Below are 24,906 nucleotides of genomic sequence, written 5' to 3'. Positions count from 1 at the left end.
GAAAATATTATTTCATATAACATTAACTTATACATTCATGATAGTAATATTGTACTACTTTTTATAGAAAATGTTTTAAATATTTTATATCATCACTACATGATAAGTAATTTTTAATATTGTATGAACACGTTTTTACCGTGGAGTTCAAGTTCATAAAATTAAGTGGAGTTTTTCATATTATTATTATTATTATTATATATAATTTTTCTTCCATATAATTATAACTAATCAACATTTTAACAAAAAAATTAGTCTCTAAGAAGAAATTGTTTTCATCTTTCTCCATTAGCTCCCTAGATTTGTAGCCATTTTTCACTTCCGTTTCCCTCCACAGATCTTCAACAATCCAAAACCCTAATTCATATATATATACAATATATATAGACACACATTTTCCGGCTAACAGGTTCTCCGATTTCATAAATTCTCACTTTTGAACGGCCGGTGGAAGATTCTAGAAAATTCGATTTTTTTGTGGTTTTTCAAAGTTGATGGATGATCGATATGCGTCAACTGCGTAGTTCTGTGCGTAAAGGCCGTGAACCGATTGTTCCGAACGTACAACACGCGCCGTCACCGGGAAAAGACGAACCGGACGCGCCGACGACAAGGTTGAGGAAGAGAGGTACAGGGAATAGAGCGGGAGGAGGGAGGAAGAAGAAAAACGACGTTGTGAATGGTGATGATGCTGTGAAGGAAATCACGTTGCCGCGGAGGACTGGTGAAGAGGTAAAGGTGGAGGAGGTGGAAAAGATGGATGAGCATGAGAGTGGTGGAGGAAGTGGTAATAAAGGCTTAGCAGCGGCAGATGATGAAGGAAGCACTCCTCCATTGCCTGAAAGGGTAAGAGTATTCTGATAATTCGAGCTAGTTATAGTTTTGTTATATGAATTATTAGTATTCATTTTTTTGCTCAATATAGGTCTATTTGATTATGATACTCTGTGTTGTTTGTTTGAGTTTTTGCAAAGACAGATTTTGAGAAAAGTTGAGTTTGAAAATCTTGGAAAAAAAGTTCTTTTGGGGGGTAAAAGCTTCTCAAACATACTTTTGAGTATCAAAGGTTTCATTTTTGACTTTTTAAGGCAAATAGAGTGTTGGATTTTGTGCGTAAATTAGAGTTTGAAGTTGGAAAGCTCAGTCTTCTAGGTGTTTTTAGTACACAAAGTTACATTTACATAGACCAGAAACTTCTATCCTCTTTTATTTGTGACTATTTTGTTTTCTTCACCTGATTTCTTCAGTGATAAGTTTGTTTTTCTTTTATCGTTTTGAGGCCCTTTTAAAGGGACTGATGAAAGGATGAGTGAATGATATGCTGAAGTTGTTGGTTTTTTAACGTGCCTTCTTATCTCTAATATATTAGGCATTTGTTCAGTTTTACTTGTCAATAAACGAGTGACTGATTTCCATATCGCTGTCGGCGTAGAGAAATTTGATGTTGCTATTCTTGCTTTTTATTTCAAATAATTGAAGGATTCAGATTGAGTTGTTGAATTACTAGTGTCCTTGTGTGGTTAACAGGTCCAGGTTGGTGGATCACCAGCTTATAGGATTGAGAAGAAGCTTGGTAAAGGGGGATTTGGTCAAGTGTATGTAGGTCGTCGGGTAAATACAACAAATCCTCTTGAACGAACTGGCCCTGGAGCGGTAGAGGTGGAACTTTACTTATTGCATTCATTTGCCTTTTCTGCTGAATATGTCAGAGAAGTGTCTCTTTGATATGCAAATTGATCCTACTGTCATTTCTGATTTTAGGTTGCCTTAAAATTTGAGCATAGAAGTAGCAAAGGTTGTAACTATGGACCACCTTATGAGTGGCAGGTCTACAAGTAAGTCTCCATTTTTTTCCATTATATCTGTAGGTCCTTTATTCTGACTTTGATTACCTGGTAATAACATTATCTTACACTTCATGTCATTTTCTTGTATTCCCTAGTGTCCTTGGTGGTAGTCATGGTGTACCGCGTGTTCATTATAAAGGACGGCAAGGTGATTACTATATTATGGTACGTGATCTCTTTATGTAGTTGAGTTACTTGGATTTGATTTCCAATCTCCACTACTATTACTGATATCCTATAATATTGCAGGTCATGGATATCCTTGGTCCTAGTTTATGGGATGTTTGGAACAACAATTCCCATATGTAAGATCTATTTTCTATTATTTGTACTCTGGAGCATATCTTTTGATATCATATGCTGTTTCCTTGAACTCAAATGTGTTGGATCTTTAATGTTGTCAAATTCAGGATGTCTACTGAAATGGTAGCATGCATTGCTATTGAAGCTATCTCAATATTAGAGAAGTTGCACTCTAGAGGGTAAGTTTTATATAAATGAATGTTATGTTACTTCATGTGGATAGCTGTGTTCTATTTTAGAGATTATAAGTTCTGTGTAATCGGCATATAGTCCACATCAATCAAGTTTGGATTTGTACAGAGGAAAATTGTTATTTGACGTTATAGAAGGGAGTTATAAAGTTGTCTTGTTGCAACAAGTGGATGTTAATAACTACTTATCATAAGAACGGTAGATTTAACTTACTACATCTATTTATGTGTTGAAGTCTATGAATCCACAAAATGCTAAACTACTTTACCATATTTGACATGATCTTGTTGAGTGTTGACAATGGTGCAAAACTTTCAGTATTTCAAGGAAACACTGTATATTGGTTTCTGAAGTAAGTCTTATCGTTCTGGCTGCTGTTTTTCCCAGGTATGTGCATGGGGATGTAAAACCTGAGAACTTTCTTCTTGGACCACCTGGAACTCCTGACGAGAAAAAATTGTTTCTAGTTGATCTTGGATTAGGTATAATATTTTGGAACTTATCTAGAAAGAAAACATAGATGTGTGTTTATCTTTCTTAATATTTACATTTGATATCTTCATCATGCTTTATTAATGCAATGTCTCTTCTGTTACCTGTTTGAATACTTCAGCGACAAAGTGGCGTGATACTTCAACTGGTCTACATGTTGAGTATGATCAGCGGCCTGATGTCTTTAGGTACAATGATCAACAGTTTACCTTATCTTTTCTCTATGTTCTGTGTCCTCTATTTGTATTTAGACGTGCATTCAATAAATAGTGAGAAAACCATTGCTTCAGAGGAACTGTAAGGTATGCTAGTGTGCATGCTCACCTTGGACGGACTGGAAGCAGGAGGGATGATCTAGAATCTCTGGCTTACACACTCATTTTCCTTCTCCGAGCCAAGTTGCCGTGGCAGGGTTATCAGGTCTGCACCTTTCTCTACTTGATAGCAGTATTTGTTACTACAGAGTCTCCTTTTTCTGATAATGATTTTTTTAATCTAGGGTGAGAATAAAGGTTTCCTTGTCTGTAAGAAAAAGATGGCAACTTCTCCGGAAACTCTTTGCTTACTCTGCCCTGTTCCATTCAGACACTTTGTGGAGTATGTTGTGAACTTGAAATTTGATGAAGAGCCTAACTACGCTAAATATATCTCCTTATTTGATGGGATAGTAGGTCCAAATCCAGACAATAGGCCAATTAACACTGATGGTGCACAGAAGGTATTTTGCATGTTTCATCAGTTCCAGGTTACTCCTTGAGTTGAGTCACTGAGAGAAGCTGAATTTCGTTGTTGATCTATATAGCTTATATATCAAGTTGGACAGAAGAGAGGTAGACTGACAGTGCAAGACGACGATGATGAACAGCCAAAGAAGAAGGTGCGAATGGGAATGCCCGCAACACAGTGGATCAGTGTTTACAATGGTCGTCGCCCGATGAAGCAACGGTATATACTCTTTTGGCCATAATTTGATTATTTAAGGCTTTCGAAAAATAAAGCAACTACAACATCGGGTTGCAGGTATCACTATAACGTTGCTGATGATAGGCTAGCTCAGCATATTGATAAAGGAAATGAGGATGGACTATTTATCAGCAGTGTGGCCTGCTGTTCGAGCTTGTGGGCCCTAATCATGGATGCAGGGACTGGATTTAGTGATCAAGTTTACAAATTGTCACCTTGTTTTCTTCACAAGGTCTCTTATCTATTATTGAATGTGATCAATCTTGAAGCATACCTGATAAATCTATGTTGCGGATATCCACATTTATTATGCTATGTCTGTTTAACTGGTTCAGATATGGGTCAACTACTACTGATAAGGAGTTTGGTTAATCCTCTGTCTTCTGTTTGGGTACAGGAATGGATTATGGAGCAATGGGAGACGAATTATTATATTAGTGCTTTGGCAGGATCTAGCAACGGGAGCTCTTTAGTTGTCATGTCAAAGGGTTAGAGGAACATTGCTGACTTTATATGTATGTGTTTATTATGTGATTCCACGAATTAGAGGGTACTAAATTTAGTTCTGCGGTGAATATCAGGTACCCAGTATCTGCAGCAGTCTTACAAAGTCAGCGAGTCCTTTCCATTTAAGTGGATAAACAAAAAATGGAAGGAGGGTTTCTATGTCACTGCCATGGCAACTTCAGGAAATAAATGGGCAATTGTTATGTCTCGTGGGTCTGGGTTTTCTGATCAGGTTTAAACCTTTTCTTTATTATTCTTTTGGGTCATGTCCATGATGTTTTCCAATTCCTAATTTTAGTATTCATGTGCTTCTGTGAATTTTCAGACAGTGGAATTGGATTTTCTGTATCCTAGTGAAGGGATCCATAAGAGGTGGGATGCTGGTTATCGTATCACAGCGACTGCAGCTACATGGGATCAAGCTGCATTTGTTCTAAGTATACCAAGAAGGAAACCTCCTGATGAAACGCAAGAGACACTTCGTACCTCTGCCTTTCCCAGCACTCATGTCAAGGTTGGTGTTGCATCAGTTATTGCCTAGTTTTTTTTATTGTAAACCACATCTGTGTGTGTGCGCGCCTACTATTTTCTAAGCTAACTGTGTATATTTCTGTCTGCAGGAGAAATGGGCAAAGAATCTTTACATTGCATCTGTCTGTTATGGGCGAACTGTTTCTTGAGACAAAAAGTGTTCCTACAAGTACCTTCATTGGTGCCATGAGATTCTCTATTGTAGTGCTTGAACAAGTGCCTGCTATCTTTGGTCTAATTGAGAGAAATGGATGGAAATATTTAATCCTTGTCAAATCTGAGTCTTCTTTTTCCTCTGAAGATGATTTTTGCAAAGTACCCTGGCCATTAGTGTATGTGATTGTTCCTGATGTCCAGGATGGTATTTTTGTCAGTCAGTTCATGAGTGTAATTTTTTAGGGGTGGGGTGGTGGTGGTTACTATTGGTCAAAGTTTGTATAGGTCAAATAGATCCCCTTTTTTAGGGATTAAGCCAAACAGGCTTTCTTTGTAGTTTTATGAACCATGCAAGTTAAGATTTTGCTAAGGAGTTGAAACATTGGCAATCAATCTTCTCTTTATTTCTTCTTGCCCTTTTTCCTGGTTTGGACTTTTGTCCTCTGCCTTTATGCTAATCAATTCTTTTATGCTGGTTCAGCATCTAAATGATAAGCTTCCTGCCTAAATTGTGAAATATTGTCTTTGATTGTCTCTACTGCTGTGTGTACTCATTGATCAACTTCGGCAGTTCTTGTGATTGGACAGGAGAAATTTCAGCACAAATATCTCTCTCCCTCATTTGTACACACAAAATAGGTGCTGTAGTTGGTTTTAGTCTTGGAATTTTTAGTTAGTATGTTTTTTCTTTATCAGAATACATCTGGCCAGTTAATTATGGCTGTTTTCGAAACAACAGCCCTGGAAAAGGGCTGTTACTACTGATGTTAAAAAAATTTAACTATGAAATATTTTGATTCCTGAATTAGTATTTGAGGTCTCATTATAAAAAGCTATATGCAATCATTCATAAATCTAAAGAAGTTACATCCTTGCAACATGACTGCAGATTTTGAGCCCAAGGTATTGAGTATTATACAAGGTTTGAGCCACTTTAGATGCGGAAGTTACTAATCTGCTTATTCTGTTCTTAAACTCTAGATGATACATATCTCTGACACAGATTTACTACGCATGTGAACTCTGATGCATATTTTTGACACAGTTTTATCAAGTATGTAATCTCTTTACAGGATAATTGGAGTTGCCGGCTGAAGAATGAGCTTGTTACTCCTAAGGTGGTTCCTTGGGGATGTAAGTTCCTATAGCTTATCACTTTTGTCATTTCATTGTTTCTTATCACCCTGTGCACAATCTAGAAGTTAATTTGGAATATTTTGCCTTTAATCAAGGTCAAATTTCTTGATTACCTGTTTGGATTGGCGTCTAATAGTATGGGTCAGAATCCTTAGAGAAGACAGAAGATGACCTATGGTCAGGTGGAAGTCATCAATTCATTCTCCTTACCCTCTTCTCGGTGGTTTATGCATGATTGTAAGATCTGGACAAAACTTGAGTAGGGTCCTAAATTGGATGAACCATAACAGTCTTCCTATTAATTCTAGCTAAGCCCATTCTTAACTCTAAAGAAACTGCTCTCCCTGCCTGTTACAGCAACTGTATTTTCTCATAGAGGATCCTCCCAGTTGTGCTGTTTCTTCTTGGAATCCTCTTTTGCAGTTCCTTAACTATAGTCCTCCGTGCAAGCTGTGTAATGTGCAGTCATGTTATGATCGTTAGGTACTTTCTTTTGATTCTTGCATTCACATGAATAATTTTGGTTTCTGCAAAGATGTGTTTTATCAGCAGTGAACTCCACTCTTTGCCCCCAGACGTCGGACAAATATTGGAAACCTATTAGCATAACTTTTTCCTCATCTACTATAGGAGTACTTGCCCATTTGGTTTTAAGACCAGGTTGTGCAAAATTGCTGTAACAGTGTGGTGTGGCATTTCTCAAGGTATTCATTCCTTCTGCAGGTTGCCCTCAACTTACAAAATCTTCTGTTGATGTTGATTTTGCCTGCTTGTGGCTTTACAAGTGAGTTATATCAATGATGTGAGATCTTCCAGCGGTGAATCAAGTCTGAAGCTTCGCAGTTTTGAACACCTACGCTAATAAAACAAGCAATGTAAAGGCTTTGTCCTCTTTCTCTACCCGATCTGAGTTCAGTAGCTTTCATTGTTGATGAGCACCTGCGCAATGGAGAGCAGGTGTGGTTTGCATCACCCTGGTACTACATGGTACTTCCAGGAGCCAAGCTTGGTGTCTATTTGCCTTTTCTGGTGTTGAACAAGTCGCTGTGCTGCATTATACCCATATCGAAACTTTGAACTGACCAACAACTAAATGTCTGCTTAACTACAGATGACCTCAATTGTGAAAAATATTTGAATTAAATTGGAACCTTTTGGCCACTATGCAGTTACCAAAATTGATGATAGTGGCATTTATAGTGATTGTTAATCTGTTAAATAGATGCAAAGGAACTGGACCGGGCATGAGAAAATTGATATATTGTCCTTAATAGGAGTAGCAATAAAAACATGTTTGTAAGTTTATTTTTGGAACAACATTTCTTCAGTTTTGAAATATGGGGAGTGGTAACATCTATTTATGACTGGAAAAAAATACATCCATACATCTTTGTGTGTCGATTGCTTGCTACTTTTTATACATGTTTAACAACTTATTCAGATAATAGTCACTACAAAATAAATCACATAAAAATATATCCTAATTGTCATTTCTGTAAATTATGCATCCATGATATTGGTAATTTAGACTTTTTTTTTGGACAAGTCCATATGGAAATTTTTAAAAAAGGGAACAGAACACTCTTACTTCAAAAAAAGGAAATTATTTACCAAGGGCTGCCCTTTACTTTCATATCTCCTGTTTTTAACTTCTAATGCACATTTATTGTTTGATACTATCAAATTATATATACTCTGATGGTATCAAAGAGGAAGGAACATCTATGAGGATATCCCAAATGCATCATGGGTCATTCAAAAAATATTGAAAGCGGGAAAATATTTTGTGGCTGCTGGATATGAATTAAGTGATCTCCCACATACCAAGCAATTGTACTTGAAATTGAGGGGGCAATTTGAGAAGGTCAGTTGGAGGAAATTGGTGTGCAACAACATTGGCGTACCTAGATGGATTTTCATTCTACGATTGGTTGCTCTAGGCAGACTAAGTACTAGGGATAGGTTGTTTAGCTGGGGGATACAAACAACTCAGACTTGTCCTTTGTGTGAAGTGGAAAATGAAAGCATTTCTCATCTTTTTTTTTTGCTTGTACAGTCTCTGCCCAGGTGTGGTAGAATCTGTTACTGTGGGTTGATATCAGGAGAACACCTATGTTATGGAATGATGAACTTCAATGGACTGTGCAACATGCTAAAGGAAGTGATTTATAGAATGATATTAGCAGCAACTGTCTACTTTTTATGGAGAGAAAGGAGTTTTAGAATATTTCAAAGCAAAAAACAAACCACAACATGGCTGATCAAGCAAGTAATCCAAGAAGTCCACATTAAAGCAAGGAAAGTTGTCAAACTCACTAATTGGTTGGAAAGCCACAACTTCTATCCAGTTTAAAATCTTTATACTAGTGATAGTTGTTAGATTGGTTTAGTTTATGTTTTAATGTCTTGTTGCTAGGAGGTTGTTGGGGCATGATGTCCAGCAATGCTCTCTATGTGTACTGATACAAATGTTTACTTTGGTAATGAAATCAACTTAGTTACCAAAAAAAATAAAATATGCTGATGGCATCAAGCAGGAACAAGCAATGTTTTAGTGAAAAGACTGTTCAATTACTGCTTGATACCATCAGATACCGCTAGAGTATATATATATATTCTAATGATATTAGGGATGAAAAAGCAGTGGTTCAATGAATATAACAAGAAAGCAGTCGGGTAAATAGTTTGGACTATGAGTCCAATCAGGGCCACACTCTTTAATGGCACTATGGATGCTGGATCACCCACACACTTCTTCAAAAGAGAAATGTGAAAGACTGGATGCACTGGTGCTAAGTCTGCTGGCAACTCTAACTCATATGGGCTGAGCTTTCCTTTCTTACCAAATCTCATCACGCCCTTCATAGGTGACACTTTCAGGAAAACCCAATCATCAACTTGGAACTCTAGTTCCCTTCTTCTCACATCTGCATAAGACTTCTGGCGACTCTGAGCAGTCTTAAGTCTATCTCTAATGAGTTGCACTTTTTCCATAGCATCAAGGACCGAATCTGGTCCTATCAAGACTGCTTCACCTACTTCAAACCAACCAACTGGAGATCTACATCTACGCCCATACAATGCCTCATAAGGGGCCATCTGAATGCTGGAATGGTAACTATTGTTGTAGGCAAACTCAATAAGAGGAAGGTGATCATCCCAACTACCCTTGAAGTCGATCACACAAGCTCTCAACATGTCCTCTAAGGTCTGAATGGTACGCTCTGCCTGACCATCCGTTTGGGGATGAAATGCTGTGCTAAGATTAACCTGAGTACCAAGACCCTTCTGAAATGACTTCCAGAAATGAGAGGTAAACTGAGGACCTCTATCTGAGATGATAGACAAAGGAACCCCATGCAACCTCACAATCTCATTAATGTAAAGCTTGGCGTAATCCTCCGCCGAATCTGTAGTCTTGACCGCCAAAAAGCGAGAAGACTTAGTAACCCTATCAACAATCACCCAAATGGAGTCATGTTGTCTGCGAGTACGAGGTAAACCTGTGATGAAGTCCATATTGATCACTTCCCACTTCCAAGTAGGAATGTCAATCTCTTGAGTCATACCTCCTGGTTTCTAATGTTCTACCTTGACTTGCTGGCAATTGGGGCTTTCCCATAAAAAAGTCTAGTTTAATCCTTTCTTTAACACAACAATTTCTAACCCATAAAGTCTAAAGGAAGTTGACATAACAATAGTTTCCACCACTATGGCAATCAGTGACATAGTTGGCAAGTAAAAGCTAAACTAAATATACTCCTATTTAACAGTCTATACGCCAGGGCAACAATTCACAAATTTCTTTTGCATCTATAAAATAAGAGTACAACAACTATGCCTTGGTCCCAAACAAGTTTGGATCGGCTATCTCAATAGAGTAAGATAATACGATCATCTGACTTGTTTCCTCTTCATTGGAGACATTTCTATGATTGAACATTTGAGCAGCATATGCTGATGACGTCTTACTATATTCAAAGTTCAAACTGTATCAAGGACGCCCTAATATGCTTGGTCGAACACACATTCGCCTCAAACGAATTGTTTCCTGAGCAAGAAGAAGTGAAATCTGGTAAATTTAGTCCATCTACAAAATGATAACTCGTTAATGTAACCAATACCTACCTCGGTGTCATCACCAGTGTATCGAATCACAAAGAGACATCTGCAGCCCCTTATATCATGCAATTTCTTTTGGATTTCTATAACTTGAGCTTCGAGATATTTTTCCTCGTCCTTTCCCTCCTAGTTGAGACAAAAATGAAAAGAACATAAAATAAGAAGTTATGCACAACTGTGATAAACTAATATATGCCAGGGCCTGAGGCAATAAGGAGAGAAAATACATTTGTACTTGTTTTATGATCTTATTTGTACTACCTATCTATCAACACCCCAACCAATCCTCTAAAGAGAATCCTTTGTTCTTGGCAATCATAAATTGGAAACAAAAAATTTCAACTTTTTATTTTCGATAACATTGTGAAAAGAATTTTGAATAAAGAAGTACCTGGAAGCACAAAATAATATCTCCAACCTGTACTTTGTTACATTCTGAATTCTCAAGAGCAACGGAACGCTCACGGACTGCCTTCCTTACATTTACCCATTCATCCTCCCCTAACCCAAAGCCCACAAATCTCACAAGAGCCTCCTGCAATACATTACATTTTCTTAGAAGAAGTACAATTGTATTAGTTATGTTTACATAACGAATTTCATATGAGAAATATGATTAGGAGCTACTTTAGCTCTTTGCTAAATATTTATTACGAACAGTTTGGCCTATCCCACAATGTCTTGTTGGGTTATATGGTGTTAGTTCTAAAATAAATATAATTGGCTAAGTTCAATGGCTTACAGGTTCTTCAGAGTTGAGAAACCGGTGAGCGATAAATGTATCAATGTCGTACCTGTAAAATCCAGAAGAAAACACTATTAATCATGTCGCCAGAAAGTACAAATCTTTTGACTTCATAACACCACGAGGAATATGTAAATTGAAGTGTCATACAATTTTGGGGAAAAAACAACCCTCCTTGACAAACAAGCTGTGATTTTTTTGTTTAAACTAAGCAAAGATGATTGAAGAAGCATCTAGTCATTGCTCTAAGGACCTCTCACCAGCTCCAAACATTCAGGAAGCACATAGGAGAAGGTAGTCACTTGCAGTACTTATTTCTTTCTACTAGTTATTTGTAGTTTCTCATTCTAGTAGTAGTTATTTCTTTGTATTAGTTTGTAGTTTCTCATTCTACTAACGTTAGGAAGTTATGTCCTAGTTTCTAGGGGTATTTATCTTGTAAGTACTGTATTTAAAACTCAGTTTATTGCAGGAAATCTAAGCAAAAAATTATCCCATTCTTGAGTACTTTAACTCAAGAGATTGCAGGTTCTCTCTTAACAAACCATCACCATAGGTCGAAAAAGAAAACCTCATTCCAGACTCCTAGTTCACGCTACATTAACTCTGATTTGTCTTGCAGTGTCCCATGACTAGATTCATTACAAGAGACCATAACATATATCATGTCATGTCTAATCACCTCTACCCAATACTTCTTCGGTCTACTTTTACCTCTCCTCAAACCCACCATAGCTAACCTCACACACCTCCTCACTAGAGCATTTGTGCTTATTCTCTTCACATGTCCGAACCATCTCAATCTCGCTTCCCTCATCTTGTCCACCATTGGGGCCACTCCAACCTTGTCCCAAATATCTTTGTTCCTAATCATATCTCTCCTAGTATGCCACACATCTATCTCAACATCCTCATTTCCATTACTTTCATCTTTTGTACGTGCGAGTTCTTGACCGGCCAACATTCCACAACATTCGAACATAGATGGTCTAACAACCACTCTATAAACATACCTTTAAGTCTTGGTGGCACATTATTATCACCCAAGATACTGGATACGGACCTCCATTTCATCCACCCCACTCCATTCGATGTATAACATCGTCATTGATCTTTCCAATTTCTTGGATTATTGACTCGAGATACTTGAAACTTCCTCTCTTAGGGGAGACTAGAGTATCAATCCTCACTCTGCCTCATGAATTACATCACTAAACTTACACTTCAAATACTTTGTCTTAGTCCTTCTCAACATGAACCTTTTAGACTTATTGAAAATATTTGGACAATGTTACTTATTGAACCAATTGAACACTTGAACTCACTAACCACACAGAAGAAGTCGAGAGTTTTTCTGGTTCTCCATTTTTACACGGATGGGGTCTAATATTGCTCAAATTTCAAAACAAGTTAACATAAAGACATTCTCCAACCAGCAGTCATTGATCATCCATCAAAATGGAAAGGACCGAAAGAGAAAACAGATAAAACTTTCCGAAAAGAAAAGATAGAAAAATAAGATAATGTTGATGACACAGATGTCATATTCAAGCAACTAACGTCATTTTATGGAACCTCTTGAGCTATGGGCTTCACAAACAAATAGAAGCACTGACATAAGTTTAAATGCATCAAAAGTAGTGGTTCAACGACAGGAAAATATAAACAAGATCACAAGAATATGCATCTCAAAGTTAACACCAATACAGCTGACAACATATCTAACGCAAAATGCTGATAAATCTGATTTATGCATCTAGAAGAAAATGCTGAAATTTGTAGTGTAGCCAGTAAATAATTTGAGTCTGTTAAAAAATAAAATTGACTGAAAGACCAAAACCTTCTTGCTTGCTAATGAAATCTTACCATGCCCCATCTTTTGAAGACCTAGCCTCAAATTCCAAGTCTGACAGCGCTGGATCTTTCTGGCCTGCGAAAAGTTTGTCAGGACTATATTTGTACATTTCTGATACCAAAAAGAAATGCAATTCTTAACTTTAGAGGAAGGAGAAGCAACTATTCAGCATGAAGATAGTTGCAACTATCTACAGTAGAAAATAGAATTAAGAAAAAGAAAGGGCTAGGCGATTTCATATCTCAACGACTACTTACTTTCTCCATGAAGTACCAGATAACCTCAACATGATTTCTCTATCTCTGCATCTCATTCTATGTCAGTTGGATGTAACTTTAAGTGGATATTAAGCTTTCAGTTGGCCCAACAACAGTCAGATGAAAAATTTCTCTGTAAACTTAAATTATTGGAGTCGTCCTATGTGTTTCGGATATTATTTTCAAATTTAGAGAAGATATGAACTTGGAGATAAATTCCTTGAGGATAATGTATTGTTGAGAATTTAATGATAGGCAAATCAGTGGACTAGTAGCCACCAATAGACACTCTCGGGGGACATAACATTGCTGAATGCAGTTTGCACAACATTAAGTAGTAATGAATAGTTTAATTCAATAAATAGTGCAGGATAACTGCATGATGTCAAACAAATGCATTGCTGTGACGGACGTTTTCTCACTTAACACTTAAACATAACTGACCTTTTGAATACCTGGAAACCAATTTAACTTGTACGAAATGAACATTGGGCCTAACTCAACCCAAGAAGCTAGCTCATGAGGTGAAGATTTCTCAAAACTGTTTATAATGAGCCAAAATACCACATCCCAAGACTATATAAGGAGACCAGACTATCACATCCCACCGATGTGGGACAACTCAAAACCCTTTCTTGAGTATGCCTGCCAACTAGTGCGTGGACAACATAGTACGGGGGCCAACATTGGGTAAACCAAGAGATGAGTCTCGCACTAGTACAATGACAAGAATGAACTACGGATCTAACTCAACCTTAAACGCTAGCTCATGAGGTGAGGATTGCCAAAACCAAATATACCACATCCTAGTGATGTGGGACTATTCAACAATTAATTCCTCAATGGGAGCCAAGGATTAGTAATATAATCTTATCTCCCCAGCAAATTTATAGACACTAAGACAATAACTTTTTCTTTTTGAAATAGTGAATATTCCACAAAGGCATCAAGAGGTGCTAAGGGTAGCCCGGTGCACAAAGAATCCCGCTTTCATGTAGGGTCTAGGAAAGGGAAGCATCCCTTCGTAATTTCACGGCTTGAGTCTGTGACCCATAGATCACATCGTCACACGGACAACTATACGTTGCTCCAAGGCTCTCATCTAAAGGTGCTAATGTTTAATTTCTATATTCTGCTTCAAATGAGATTTGGGGAGAGGTGGAGAAAATGTATTTATTTTTGCATTTCTTCGGTGAGATTTTCTGTGGTGGTGAATGTTAGCCCGTGTGAATTTTTTGGGAGTTCGAGGGGTTTGAGACAAGAGGATCCTCTATCACCGGTGTTGTTTATTCTAGTTATGGAAGCTTTGAGCAGGATGTGGGGAGCTACTTGAAGGGCTTTGATGCCAACACTTGGGGTGCAGGGACAATATTGGTGTCTCATTTGTTGTTTGTGGATGATAACTTGCTTTTTTGTGATGCAGTTGAGACCCCTGGACTATTTAGGTCAAGTCCTTTCTAGGTTTCAGGTGGTGTCAGGCCTTTAAAATTAATTTGAGGAAGTGTTAGATGACTTCTGTTGGGAGGTGGATGACATCGGATTGCTTGCTCAAGTTTTAAATTGTAGGATTGGGGCTCTCCCAACTACCTATCTTGAAGTACCGTTAGGTGCAGCGAATAAGGATCATACGGTGTGGAACCCGGTTGTTCAGAGGGTTGAAAAGAGACTAGCAAGGTGGCACAAAAGATATTTGTCCAAAAGCAGGAAGGAAGTGCTTATTAAGAGCACATTATCAAGCATTCCCCCCGTATTATATGTCCTTGTTTCATGCTCCAACTTTTGTTACTAAGAAGTTGGAAAAGATTAGAGTAATTCCCTATGGGATGTGGTGGATAGATCAAAGAAATTTCACTTGGTGCGGTGGAAGATTGTCACATCTCCTAAAAAATGGGGAGGTCTTGGAATTAAAGATTTAAAGGTCTTTAATAGAGCTTTTAATGGGCAAATGACTTTGGAGGTTTGGGGGGAGGTACAAGCTTTGTGGAGGGGGGTGATTGTTGATAAATAAGGGATCTTGGAAGGGGGTGGAGAACTAGAGATATCACTTTGCCTTACGGTGGTGGTGTGTGGAAGAATATCTTGAAGGGATAGGATTGTTTTTTGGAAAATATCTCATTCAAGGTTGGAGACAGAAGGAGAGTTAATTTTTGGGGACATGGGTGGTACAGGGACACACTTTTGAAAGATGACTTTTAGAGGTAGTGCAGAATATCTGGCCAAAAAGACTTGACGATTCAACATATTAGGGGGAATCATGGTGGAGAAACTTTTTGGGACTTGAAGGTTTAGAAAGGTTATTTATCGATTGGGAAGTGACTAATTTTCAAAGATTGTTAGCCTTACTACATAGACAAACCAATCTGGTGGATAATCCTGATGCTTGGTGGTGGGACTCAGAGATTAACGGAGTGTTCACAGCGAAAATTCATATTATGAAAAACTTTTGGTTAGGGAGGGACATGTTTTTCCATGTAATGCAATATGGATCCCTAAGGTGCCGACTGCCGAGGAAGGTGTACCTTTTCAGTTGGCGAGCTGCTATAAGGGTGATTTTGACAGCGTAGAACTTTAGAAAGCGAAAGGTTTTTCGTGCATGTTGGTGCTACATGTGTAAGGAGGTGAGCGACGGGCTAACCATAAGGTTATGGTGGGATATGTTTAGGTGGATTGGCATCTGTGGGTGATACCAAGAACTGTGAGAGATCTGATGCTTAGTTGGAAGAGTGGGAGAAGGAGGAGAAGATGGAGGGTCTGGAATTATGTTCCACTTGGATTAATGTGGATTGTTTGGAGAGAGATAGGAGAGCTTTGAAGGAGTAGAGCCAAGTTTCTTTTGGTTGAGAAGTAGTCCCCGGTTCCTTATTTTCTTTTGGTGTGCCCAAAAAGTTCCTTGTGGTATAGATGATTGGGCGGAGTTTGTAGAGAATCGTGTCCTTTTGTAATTTTTTCACCTTGTGGTATACCACTTGTATACGGCCAGTTTGGCCATGTTTATGAATGAATTACGCTTACTTGATCAAAAATAAATTTCTCCAGAGAAAGCAGCTGTTGTAGTCAGGTCAGCAGCCAATCTTCTCGAATTTAAACATTAGTACTTTTTTAACTTTCACTGTTAATGGGCCAGTAATGAAGTAACAGATTAATGCTGTAATCAGCCACATCAGTCTCATATAACCATTCAGATGTCAAGAACATAGAGAAGATATGTTGCAAAAGACCTTTTGGAATATGAGAGCTTTCATTTGCTTTATTCAAAGTGCATCCTTCTGTATAATCAGGCAGTTTTTGGTTGGCCTCAGCTGAATTATCCTTTGACGGATAGCATGCCAACCTATTGTGGAACCAAGCTTGGACCTAATCAAGTACAATAGTTCATGTCAAGTGAAACTTCAAGCTAGAAGGTCAGGTCCTAGAGGAAGGTTGTTGAAGCACTGACCTCAGTCCACTTAGCAATTGGTTTCCCAGCACGTCCTTTAGAGCGCCTAGAAACACAAGACAATGAATTAAAGATCATGCATGTACAGATCGGTTTGGTTTATATTAAAAAGAATTGTTACTTTGTCCAAAGTACAAACTCACGTGAACGTCTTTGCCAATTTCTTGCAGACTTCTGAGTCACAAACTTGTTCTCTTGATTCAATTAGTAAGTTCTCCATTTTCTCAACCTGCTTGAATGAAAGAGTTGTGAAGGCGATGAAAAATTGCAAGTCACAAGAAAATAATTGAAACTAGAGTTGACAATTCCAATACATTTGTTTGTGGATTGACTTCATTATGTAATGCGAACTTCAACTAAAATGTAGCAAATTGGGAATGTGCAAAAAACTCAAACACATCTTTCCTCAAAGAGAAAATTCTAGCCAGTCTCACAGATCAACAAAATAAGATACAAACGAAATAACTATTTTGTAAGAGCCAGAGTTTCTGAATCTGAGAATAATCCCAGTATAGTTCAAGAAGCTCTTTTCTACCTTTCTTCATCATTTTGATGTAGAGCATTTTTCTCTTTTCTTTTTGGAATTCCACCACCCTTGCAATATCATGAATCAAGATACCAATACTCAGTGTCCAGCAAGCAGGGTTTGCCAGACAATTGCACAAAGACCACCCAAACCAAGACAACTATGAGCTAATGCATGAGTTCCCAAAAGAAGCAACTCGAGAATTATTCAATGCTAGAAACTAGAAAGGATGAATTACTCCTACATCCGCATACTAAGAGAAGCAAGCAGGTGTGATCTCCACAGCTCAATCATGGCGAGGGAAAAACGATAGGGCTGGCAGTGGTGATGGAATGCACAATCACAATGAAACATGACAAAGATCTTTTAAAATAAAACACTAAGACTACCATTTCTACAAAATTATGCAGAAAAGATATAATTTCATAGGATATAGCTTCAATAGTATGTTAACAGCCAGTATTACTATGTCATTCAAATACTCGGACTGGGATAAGAGGGACTGAGCTCCATTCAAAGCAAGAACCTTATTCACTAGTCACTCTAGCTCTGATATATAGAATGCAAACTAAACCAAACCCACTAGTTTGACCAATTCCAAGAGTTGAGACATGCTAACCTTTTGCAATAACTGTCATCCAATTGTTTTCAACTTTTCATCCTTTCTGCATTGTTGCAGACCCTTTGTAACCGCTTAAACTTTTATATTACGTGGTTTATATGATTTAAGATGATTCAGAACATATAGTGGTTCTAAGTTTAAGTCTAACGGTCACATATCAACAAGATATATCTCCATCCTTGGGTTAGGAGAAAGATAAAGAGAATCAATAACATGTGTAAGGTGCGTTTCACAAACTTGAGCAAAAAAAATGAATAATGAAATAATAAATTTCCCGTCTAACAATTTACGCTTTTATGTGATGCGATTCACAAAATTGAACAATATTTAACCCAATGAGCTCATCAGGCTTTTGCCCATTGAGGAAAAAAAACCCCACTACTGCCTCCCATGTGAGTTTCGGCCATGTCTCAGATCCACTGTGGACAATGAAAGAGCACAACGACAACAAATTCCAACTCTGTAACTAAATATAATCCAGCTAAGGGTATTGGGGAAAAAGAGAAAACCAATCTCAATAAGCACAAATTTAAGCTCTTGGTAGGAAGGGTTCGTAATGACAATTCCAAGATAAATCAATCAATTACACCTAACTTGGAAACAAATCAGTCACCAATATAAATTCTCAGCATCCACAGAACATTCATCATAGTTTGACTATTATTATACTGAACCTTAACCTACTGCAACCCCAACCATTCTTTCCACACAGGTAGAGTGACAATGCATATCTCATATTTACAACATATACATAGATCATATTATGCAATTTTTGAATACCCCAAATTCCGAAATTTGAAAATAATCTTAGTTTTCACATGCCTAAACAATCTCAGTCTTGCTTCCCTTATCTTGTCTACCACGGAAGTCACTCCCACCTTGCCTCGTATAACTTCAATCCTTATCATATTTCTCCTAATATGTCCACAAATCCATCTAAGCATCCTCATCTCTACTACCTTCATCTTCTATGCGTGGGCGTTTTTGACTCACCAGCACTCTAACTCATACTACAATGTTGATCTAATCACCATTCTGTAGAACTTACTTTTAACCCTTGGCAACACGTTCTTATCGCACAGTACCTCAGAGGCAAACCTCCATTTCACCCACCCCACTCCAATACGATGTGCGACATCATCTTCAATCTCTCCATCTCCTTGGATTATGGACGCAAGATACTTGAAATTTTCTCTCTTGGGTATGACTTGTGCATCAATCTTCATTCTCACTTACGCCTCACGTGTTACATCACTGAACTTGCACTTTAGGTACTCTGTTTTAGTCCTACTTAACTTAAAACCTTTAGACTCTAGGGACTATCTCCAAACTTATAACCTATCACTAACTCCACGACGCGTCTCGTCAATCAATGCAATATATGAATATCTGATTTGAATATAATTTTGAACGAACTGAATCATCACATTTTATTGATTCAACTCTTTTTGATAAGCACAAAAGGCTTAGACCAGCTATTTGGCACTCTAGGGTATTAAGTTTGTTATAAAGTGCAACCAGTTTCTTTTGTTCAAGATTAAGTTAATCAAGTTGAGTTAATAATAGATAATTCATCTCAACCCAATTGAATTTTAGACTGACTAATCATCAAACGTTCATCAACTCGGCTTGTATTGACCTGTTCAACTCAGACTCAACTAGCTCACTTGACCAGTTGAACCAAAGATAGCCTTCTTGTGTATGCTATAGTTATTATCTCTCATGAATATAACTATTTGAGCGTCAAAGTAGATCCTCTTTTGTTAAATAAATAAATCCTCTCTATAACAACTTAAGCTTTTATGCAATGTGATGCAATGGAAAAATTCAACGATATTTGACCCAATGAGCTCGTCAAGCTTTCGACGTAGCAGAAAAAAATCCCACTACTGCCTACCATATGAGTCTGGTCCATGTGGACAATGAAAGGGCACACTGACAACAGAATTCACTCTGTAACTAGATGCAATGCAGCTAAGGGTATTTGGGGTGGGGGGGACCGATTATAATAAGCACAAATTTAAGCTCTTGGTAGGAAGGGTTCATAATGCATATTTCAAAAAAAAATCAATCAATCAACTACACCTCAATTCCAAACAAGTAGGAGTCACCTATATTAATACTCTGAACCTTAACCTACTGCAGACCCAACTATTCTTTGCACACAGCCAGAGTGATAATGCATATCTCATTTTATTGCAAGTACATGTATCATGTTGATGCAATTTCCAACAACCCCTAAGGCCAAAACTTGTAAACATTAGAAAAAAAATCTTTTAAAAAAGAACAATTAATAAATACATCAACTTAATGCATATTCCACATACAAATATCCTAAGTTGCTCGGACTCTTCATTTTCGCCTTTCGGTGCCGCACCCGTGTCAACACGACGTGGGTGTGGGATCTGTACTCGATCTGGTCAATTGGTTTTGGGTACTTTGACCAAATTCGAGGAAGAAATTCTAGACAGATTCAATGATTTCTTTAATAATAACAAAAACTAAGGTGAAATTGAAGAAATGAGATACCTTGTATATATAAATTTCTATTGTCACTCCCTCTCCTTTTATCTCCTTCTAGGGTTCTACTCTTGATCAATATTTTCTCCTCAAGTTTTCCACATAATATCTCATTATTTAGGTTTTATAACTCTATTTATAGATATTTGAATTATTTTAAGTCGAATGCCCGCACCCGTATCCATATATGGATCCGTATCCCCGAATCTCAAAATTTAAATCATAGAGGATCCGACCTCTAGATTCGCACCGATATTAGACACCCGCACCCGAGTCCAAGCAACTTAGCAAATATCCTCCATCTTAAAGCAAATTTCAAAGACACCAAAAGGTCAAAACTTAAAAACAATATTTAGAAATTCAAAATAGAAATCAAATAGGTAAGAAATATATCAACTTAATTCACATTCCACATACAAATATCTACCATCTTAAAGCAAATTCCAAAGACCCCAAAGGGACAAAACTTACAACAACACCATACCTAGTGTAATCCACAAAGTCGGGTATAGGAAGGGTAGAGTGTACGCATACCACTACCTCAAAGGTAGAGAAGTTGTTTTCAACAGACCATCAGCTCAAGAAAAAACAGTCCTAAACAGTCTAGTAACAGAAGTACAAGAAACAACAAATAATAATAAAAAACAGCAAATAGTAACAAAACAGAAAATACAACAAAACAATACGATAATCAAGGTACAAGGAATCAACATATAGTAACAAAAATCAAAGGACAAGAAACTACACGAGCAATATTACAACTACTAATATGGAGAGACAACAAGGCAACATATTTCTACCTACTAACCTTATATCCTAATCCGTATCCTTCACACCCTCCCTTCCTATCTAAAGGCCAAAACTTGAAAACAATTAAAAAAAAATAGAGATCAAATATATTAACTTAATTCACATTCCACATACAAATATACACATCATCTTAATCCAATTTTTCAACAACCCTTCAAAGACCAAACTTTGAAAACATGATTTCATTATACAAAATTGAAAACCAATAAAAGAAATTGAAAGGTACCTCAGCTTGTGTGAAGCCAGTAATAGACTGTAGTTGTCGTTTTCTGGGACGAAGATCCATTTTAACAGTAAATTCGAACAAAACCCAGAATTCTTTAGCTGAAAAAATTCTCCAGAAAATGAGTGTAAAGAGAAAAATTATAGGATCAAATGCTCATTGGAAAAGCTCTTTGTATGAGTTTTGTTGGGCGCCCTTTTCAAAAAGAAAGTAAAAACTAACGGGTCGGGTGTTTAGTTTTGGGTCTAGTTAAATGGGTGGGCTTCTTTGGTAATTTACATTGTATAACCGACCACCAAATAATAAACGGTATATGTATATATATATATATATGAAAAATTACACGGTTAAGCAAATATATACTAGTTAATTAGCTAACATAGCTACAGTTTGCATTAATTGCAATTCGGAATTTACTTCTAGCTATAATTATACTCCCCCTCTCTCTCTCTCTTTTATCCCCTCTCTCTGGAATCTCACTTGTATCTCTCCTCTTTTTAAGTCATCTCTCCCTTGTCTCTCTCCTCTCCCTGCTCAATCTCTCTCTCGATTCTCTTCTTCTAGTCTCTCTCTCACTTTATACAAACACAATGTATAATTTGTGTTTGTATATAGTGAGGGAGACGAGATATACAAATACATCTCTCTGCCCTATACACTTATAATTATACAAATATGAATATTTGCCTGCTCAGTTCTCATTTGCCTCTCTATTTCTCGCTTTATATAAACACAGAATATACAAATACAAATGTATAGTTTGTGTGTTGTATAAAACGAGAGAGAGAGACAGAATATCCAAATACAAATGTTTGAACTCGATTCAATTGTATACATGTACAAATTGTATGCAAATATACAAATACAATCATTGATACATATAAATACTTGTTACATATATACAATTATCTAACTGATATACATATACAACTCGCCTCTCTCCACTCTTTGCCCCTCTCTCGCTCGCCTCTCTCCTTCGTCTCCCAATCTCGATCGCCTCTCTCCTTCCTCTAACATGTAGCTACGAATCATAATTAGCAAATTATAGTTATAAAGCATAATTAAAATTGTTTTAGTGGCTATTTGTGAAAGTTTCCCTATATATGAAAAATTATGCGGTTAAGCAAATATATACTAGTTAATTAGCTAACATAGCTACAGTTTGCATTAATTGCAATTCTAAATTTACTTCTAGTTATAATCACACTCCTCTCTCTCTCTCTCTCTCTCTCTCTCTCTTTTATCTCATCTCTCTGGAATCTCACTTGTATCTCTCTTATTTTTCAGTCATCTCTCCTCTCCCTGCTCAATCCCTCTCTCGATTCTCTTCTGCTAGTCTCTCTCATTTTATACAAACACAATGTATAATTTGTGTTTGTATATAGTGAAGGAGACGAGATATACAAATACATATATATCCGCCTTATACACTTATAATTATACAAATACGAATATTTGCATGCTCAGTTCTCTTTTGCCGCTCTCTCTCTCTCACTTTATACAAACACATTATATATAAATACAAATGTATTAATTTGTGTGTTGTATAAAACTAGAGAGAGACTGAATATTCAAATACAAATGTTTGAACTCAATTCAATTGTATACGAATACAAATTGTATGCAGATATACAAATACAATCATTGATACATATACATACTAGTTACAAATATACAATTATCTAACCGATATACATATACAACTAGCCTCTCTCCACTCTCTCGCTCACATCTCTCCTCTCTCTCCCAATCTCGATTGCCTCTCTCCTCCATCTCCCAATCTCGATCACCTCTCTCCTTCCTCTAACATGTATCTACGAATCGTAATTAGCAAACTATAGCTATAGAGAATAATTAAAATTGTTTTAGTGGCTATTTGTGAAAGTTCCCCTATATATGGAAAATTACGTTGTTAAGTAAATATATACTAGTTAATTAGATAACATAGCTACAGTTTGCATTAATTACAATTCAGAATTTACTTCTAGCTATAATTACACTCCCCTCTCTCTCTCTCTCTGGAATCTCACTTATATCTCTCATCTTTTTCAGTCATCTCTCTCTCGTCTCTCTCCTCTCCCTGCTCAATCTCTCTCTTAGTTCTCTTCTGCTAGTCTCTCTCACTTTATACAAGCACAAAGTATAATTTGTGTTTGTATATAGTGAGTGAGATGAGATATACAAATACAAATATATATATATCTCCGCCCTATATACACTTATAATTATATTAATACGAATATTTTCATGCTCAGTTCTCTTTTGTCTCTCCCTTGCTTTATACAAACAAATAATATACAAATACAAATGTATAATTTGTGTGTTGTGTAAAACGAGAAAGACACTTAATATTCAAATACAAATGTTTGAACTCGATTCAATTGTATACGGATACAAATTATATGCAGATATACAAATACAATTATTGATACATATACATACTAGTTACATGTATACAATTATCTAACCGATATACACATACAACTCTCCTCTCTCCACTCTCTGCCCCCCTCTCGCTCGCCTCTCTCCTGCTTCTCCCAATCTCGATCATCTCTCTCCTCCCTCTTACATGTAGCTACGAATCGTAATTAGCAAACTATAGCTATAGAGAATAATAAAAATTGTTTTAGTGGCTATTTGTGAAAGTTCCCCTATATATGCAAAATTACGTTGTTAAGTAAATACATACTAGTTAATTAGCTAACATAGCTACAGTTTGCATTAATTACAATTCGGAATTTACTTCTAGCTATAATTACACCCCTCTCTCTCTTTTATCACTTCTCTTTGGAATCTCACTTATATCTCTCCTCTTTTTCAGTCATCTCTCCCTCGTCTCTCTCTTCTCCCTGCTCACTCTCTCTCGATTCTCTTCTGCTAGTCTCTCTCTCACTTTATACAAGCACAATGTATAATTTGTGTTTGTATATAGCGAGGGGGACGAGATATACAAATACAAATATATATATCTCCGCCCTCACATTATTATTATTATAATAATAATTATTATTATAATTATAATTATTATTATAATTATTATAATAATAATAATAATTATTATTATGATTATAATAATTTTTATTATTATGATTATTATTATTATTATTATTATTATTATTATAATAAGAATAACTATTATTATTATTATTATTATTATTATTATTATTATTATTATTATTAATAATAATAATGTGGGGGTATTTTTGTAAACAAATATTTTTTAATAGTCTTTATACAAGGCTTGCTATTTCCAATACATCAAACCAAACAATGTATAAGAAATAATGCAAGCATAACTAATGCAAGCATTACTAATGCTTGCATTACTAATACATCATATTCAGCATTATTCTTATACACTCTACCAAACGACCCCTTATAATTATACAAATACAAATATTTTCCTGTCCAATTCTATTTTCTCTCTCTCTCTCTCTCTCTATATATATATATATATATAAATACAAATGTATAATTTGTGTTTGTATAAAGCGAGAGAGACTGAATATTCAAATACAAATGTTTGAACTCGATTCAATTGTATATGGGACAAATTGTATGTAGTTATACAAATACAATCATTAATACATATACATATTAGTTACATATATATAATTATCTAACTGATATACACATACAACTCGTGTCTCTCCACTCTCTAC

General features: G+C 36.6%; 2 protein-coding genes across 2 annotated transcripts; one reads left to right on the top strand and one right to left on the bottom strand.

Annotated features, from left to right (window-relative positions):
* The first annotated feature begins 228 nt into the window (after positions 1-228).
* Positions 229-5,510, top strand: LOC102583902 (uncharacterized). The gene is made up of 16 exons (XM_006340195.2): positions 229-846; positions 1,528-1,659; positions 1,762-1,835; positions 1,943-2,012; positions 2,097-2,152; positions 2,258-2,329; positions 2,730-2,824; positions 2,956-3,022; positions 3,125-3,254; positions 3,334-3,552; positions 3,637-3,779; positions 3,855-4,029; positions 4,195-4,285; positions 4,379-4,536; positions 4,630-4,818; positions 4,925-5,510. Exons 1-16 carry the CDS (start codon positions 499-501, stop codon positions 4,982-4,984), a joined length of 2,079 nt encoding a protein of 692 aa, XP_006340257.1. The 5' UTR covers positions 229-498; the 3' UTR covers positions 4,985-5,510.
* A 4,291-nt stretch (positions 5,511-9,801) lies between these two features.
* LOC102583573 (protein SAWADEE HOMEODOMAIN HOMOLOG 2-like) lies at positions 9,802-21,430 on the bottom strand. The gene is made up of 9 exons (XM_006340194.2): positions 21,248-21,430; positions 16,687-16,772; positions 16,544-16,589; positions 16,326-16,461; positions 12,862-12,925; positions 10,993-11,044; positions 10,642-10,785; positions 10,257-10,376; positions 9,802-10,179 (listed from the first exon to the last, which is right to left on the bottom strand). The coding sequence occupies exons 1-9, from the start codon at positions 21,305-21,307 to the stop codon at positions 10,123-10,125; spliced, it is 765 nt and encodes a 254-aa protein (XP_006340256.1). The 5' UTR covers positions 21,308-21,430; the 3' UTR covers positions 9,802-10,122.
* Between the last annotated feature and the right edge of the window lie 3,476 nt (positions 21,431-24,906).

The sequence above is a fragment of the Solanum tuberosum genome, unplaced genomic scaffold (assembly GCF_000226075.1).
Source record: "Solanum tuberosum cultivar DM 1-3 516 R44 unplaced genomic scaffold, SolTub_3.0 scf00017, whole genome shotgun sequence".
NCBI lineage: Eukaryota > Viridiplantae > Streptophyta > Magnoliopsida > Solanales > Solanaceae > Solanum > Solanum tuberosum.
The sequence above is the reverse complement of the archived record's forward strand: the minus strand, read 5'-3'. Positions and strand labels throughout refer to the sequence as shown.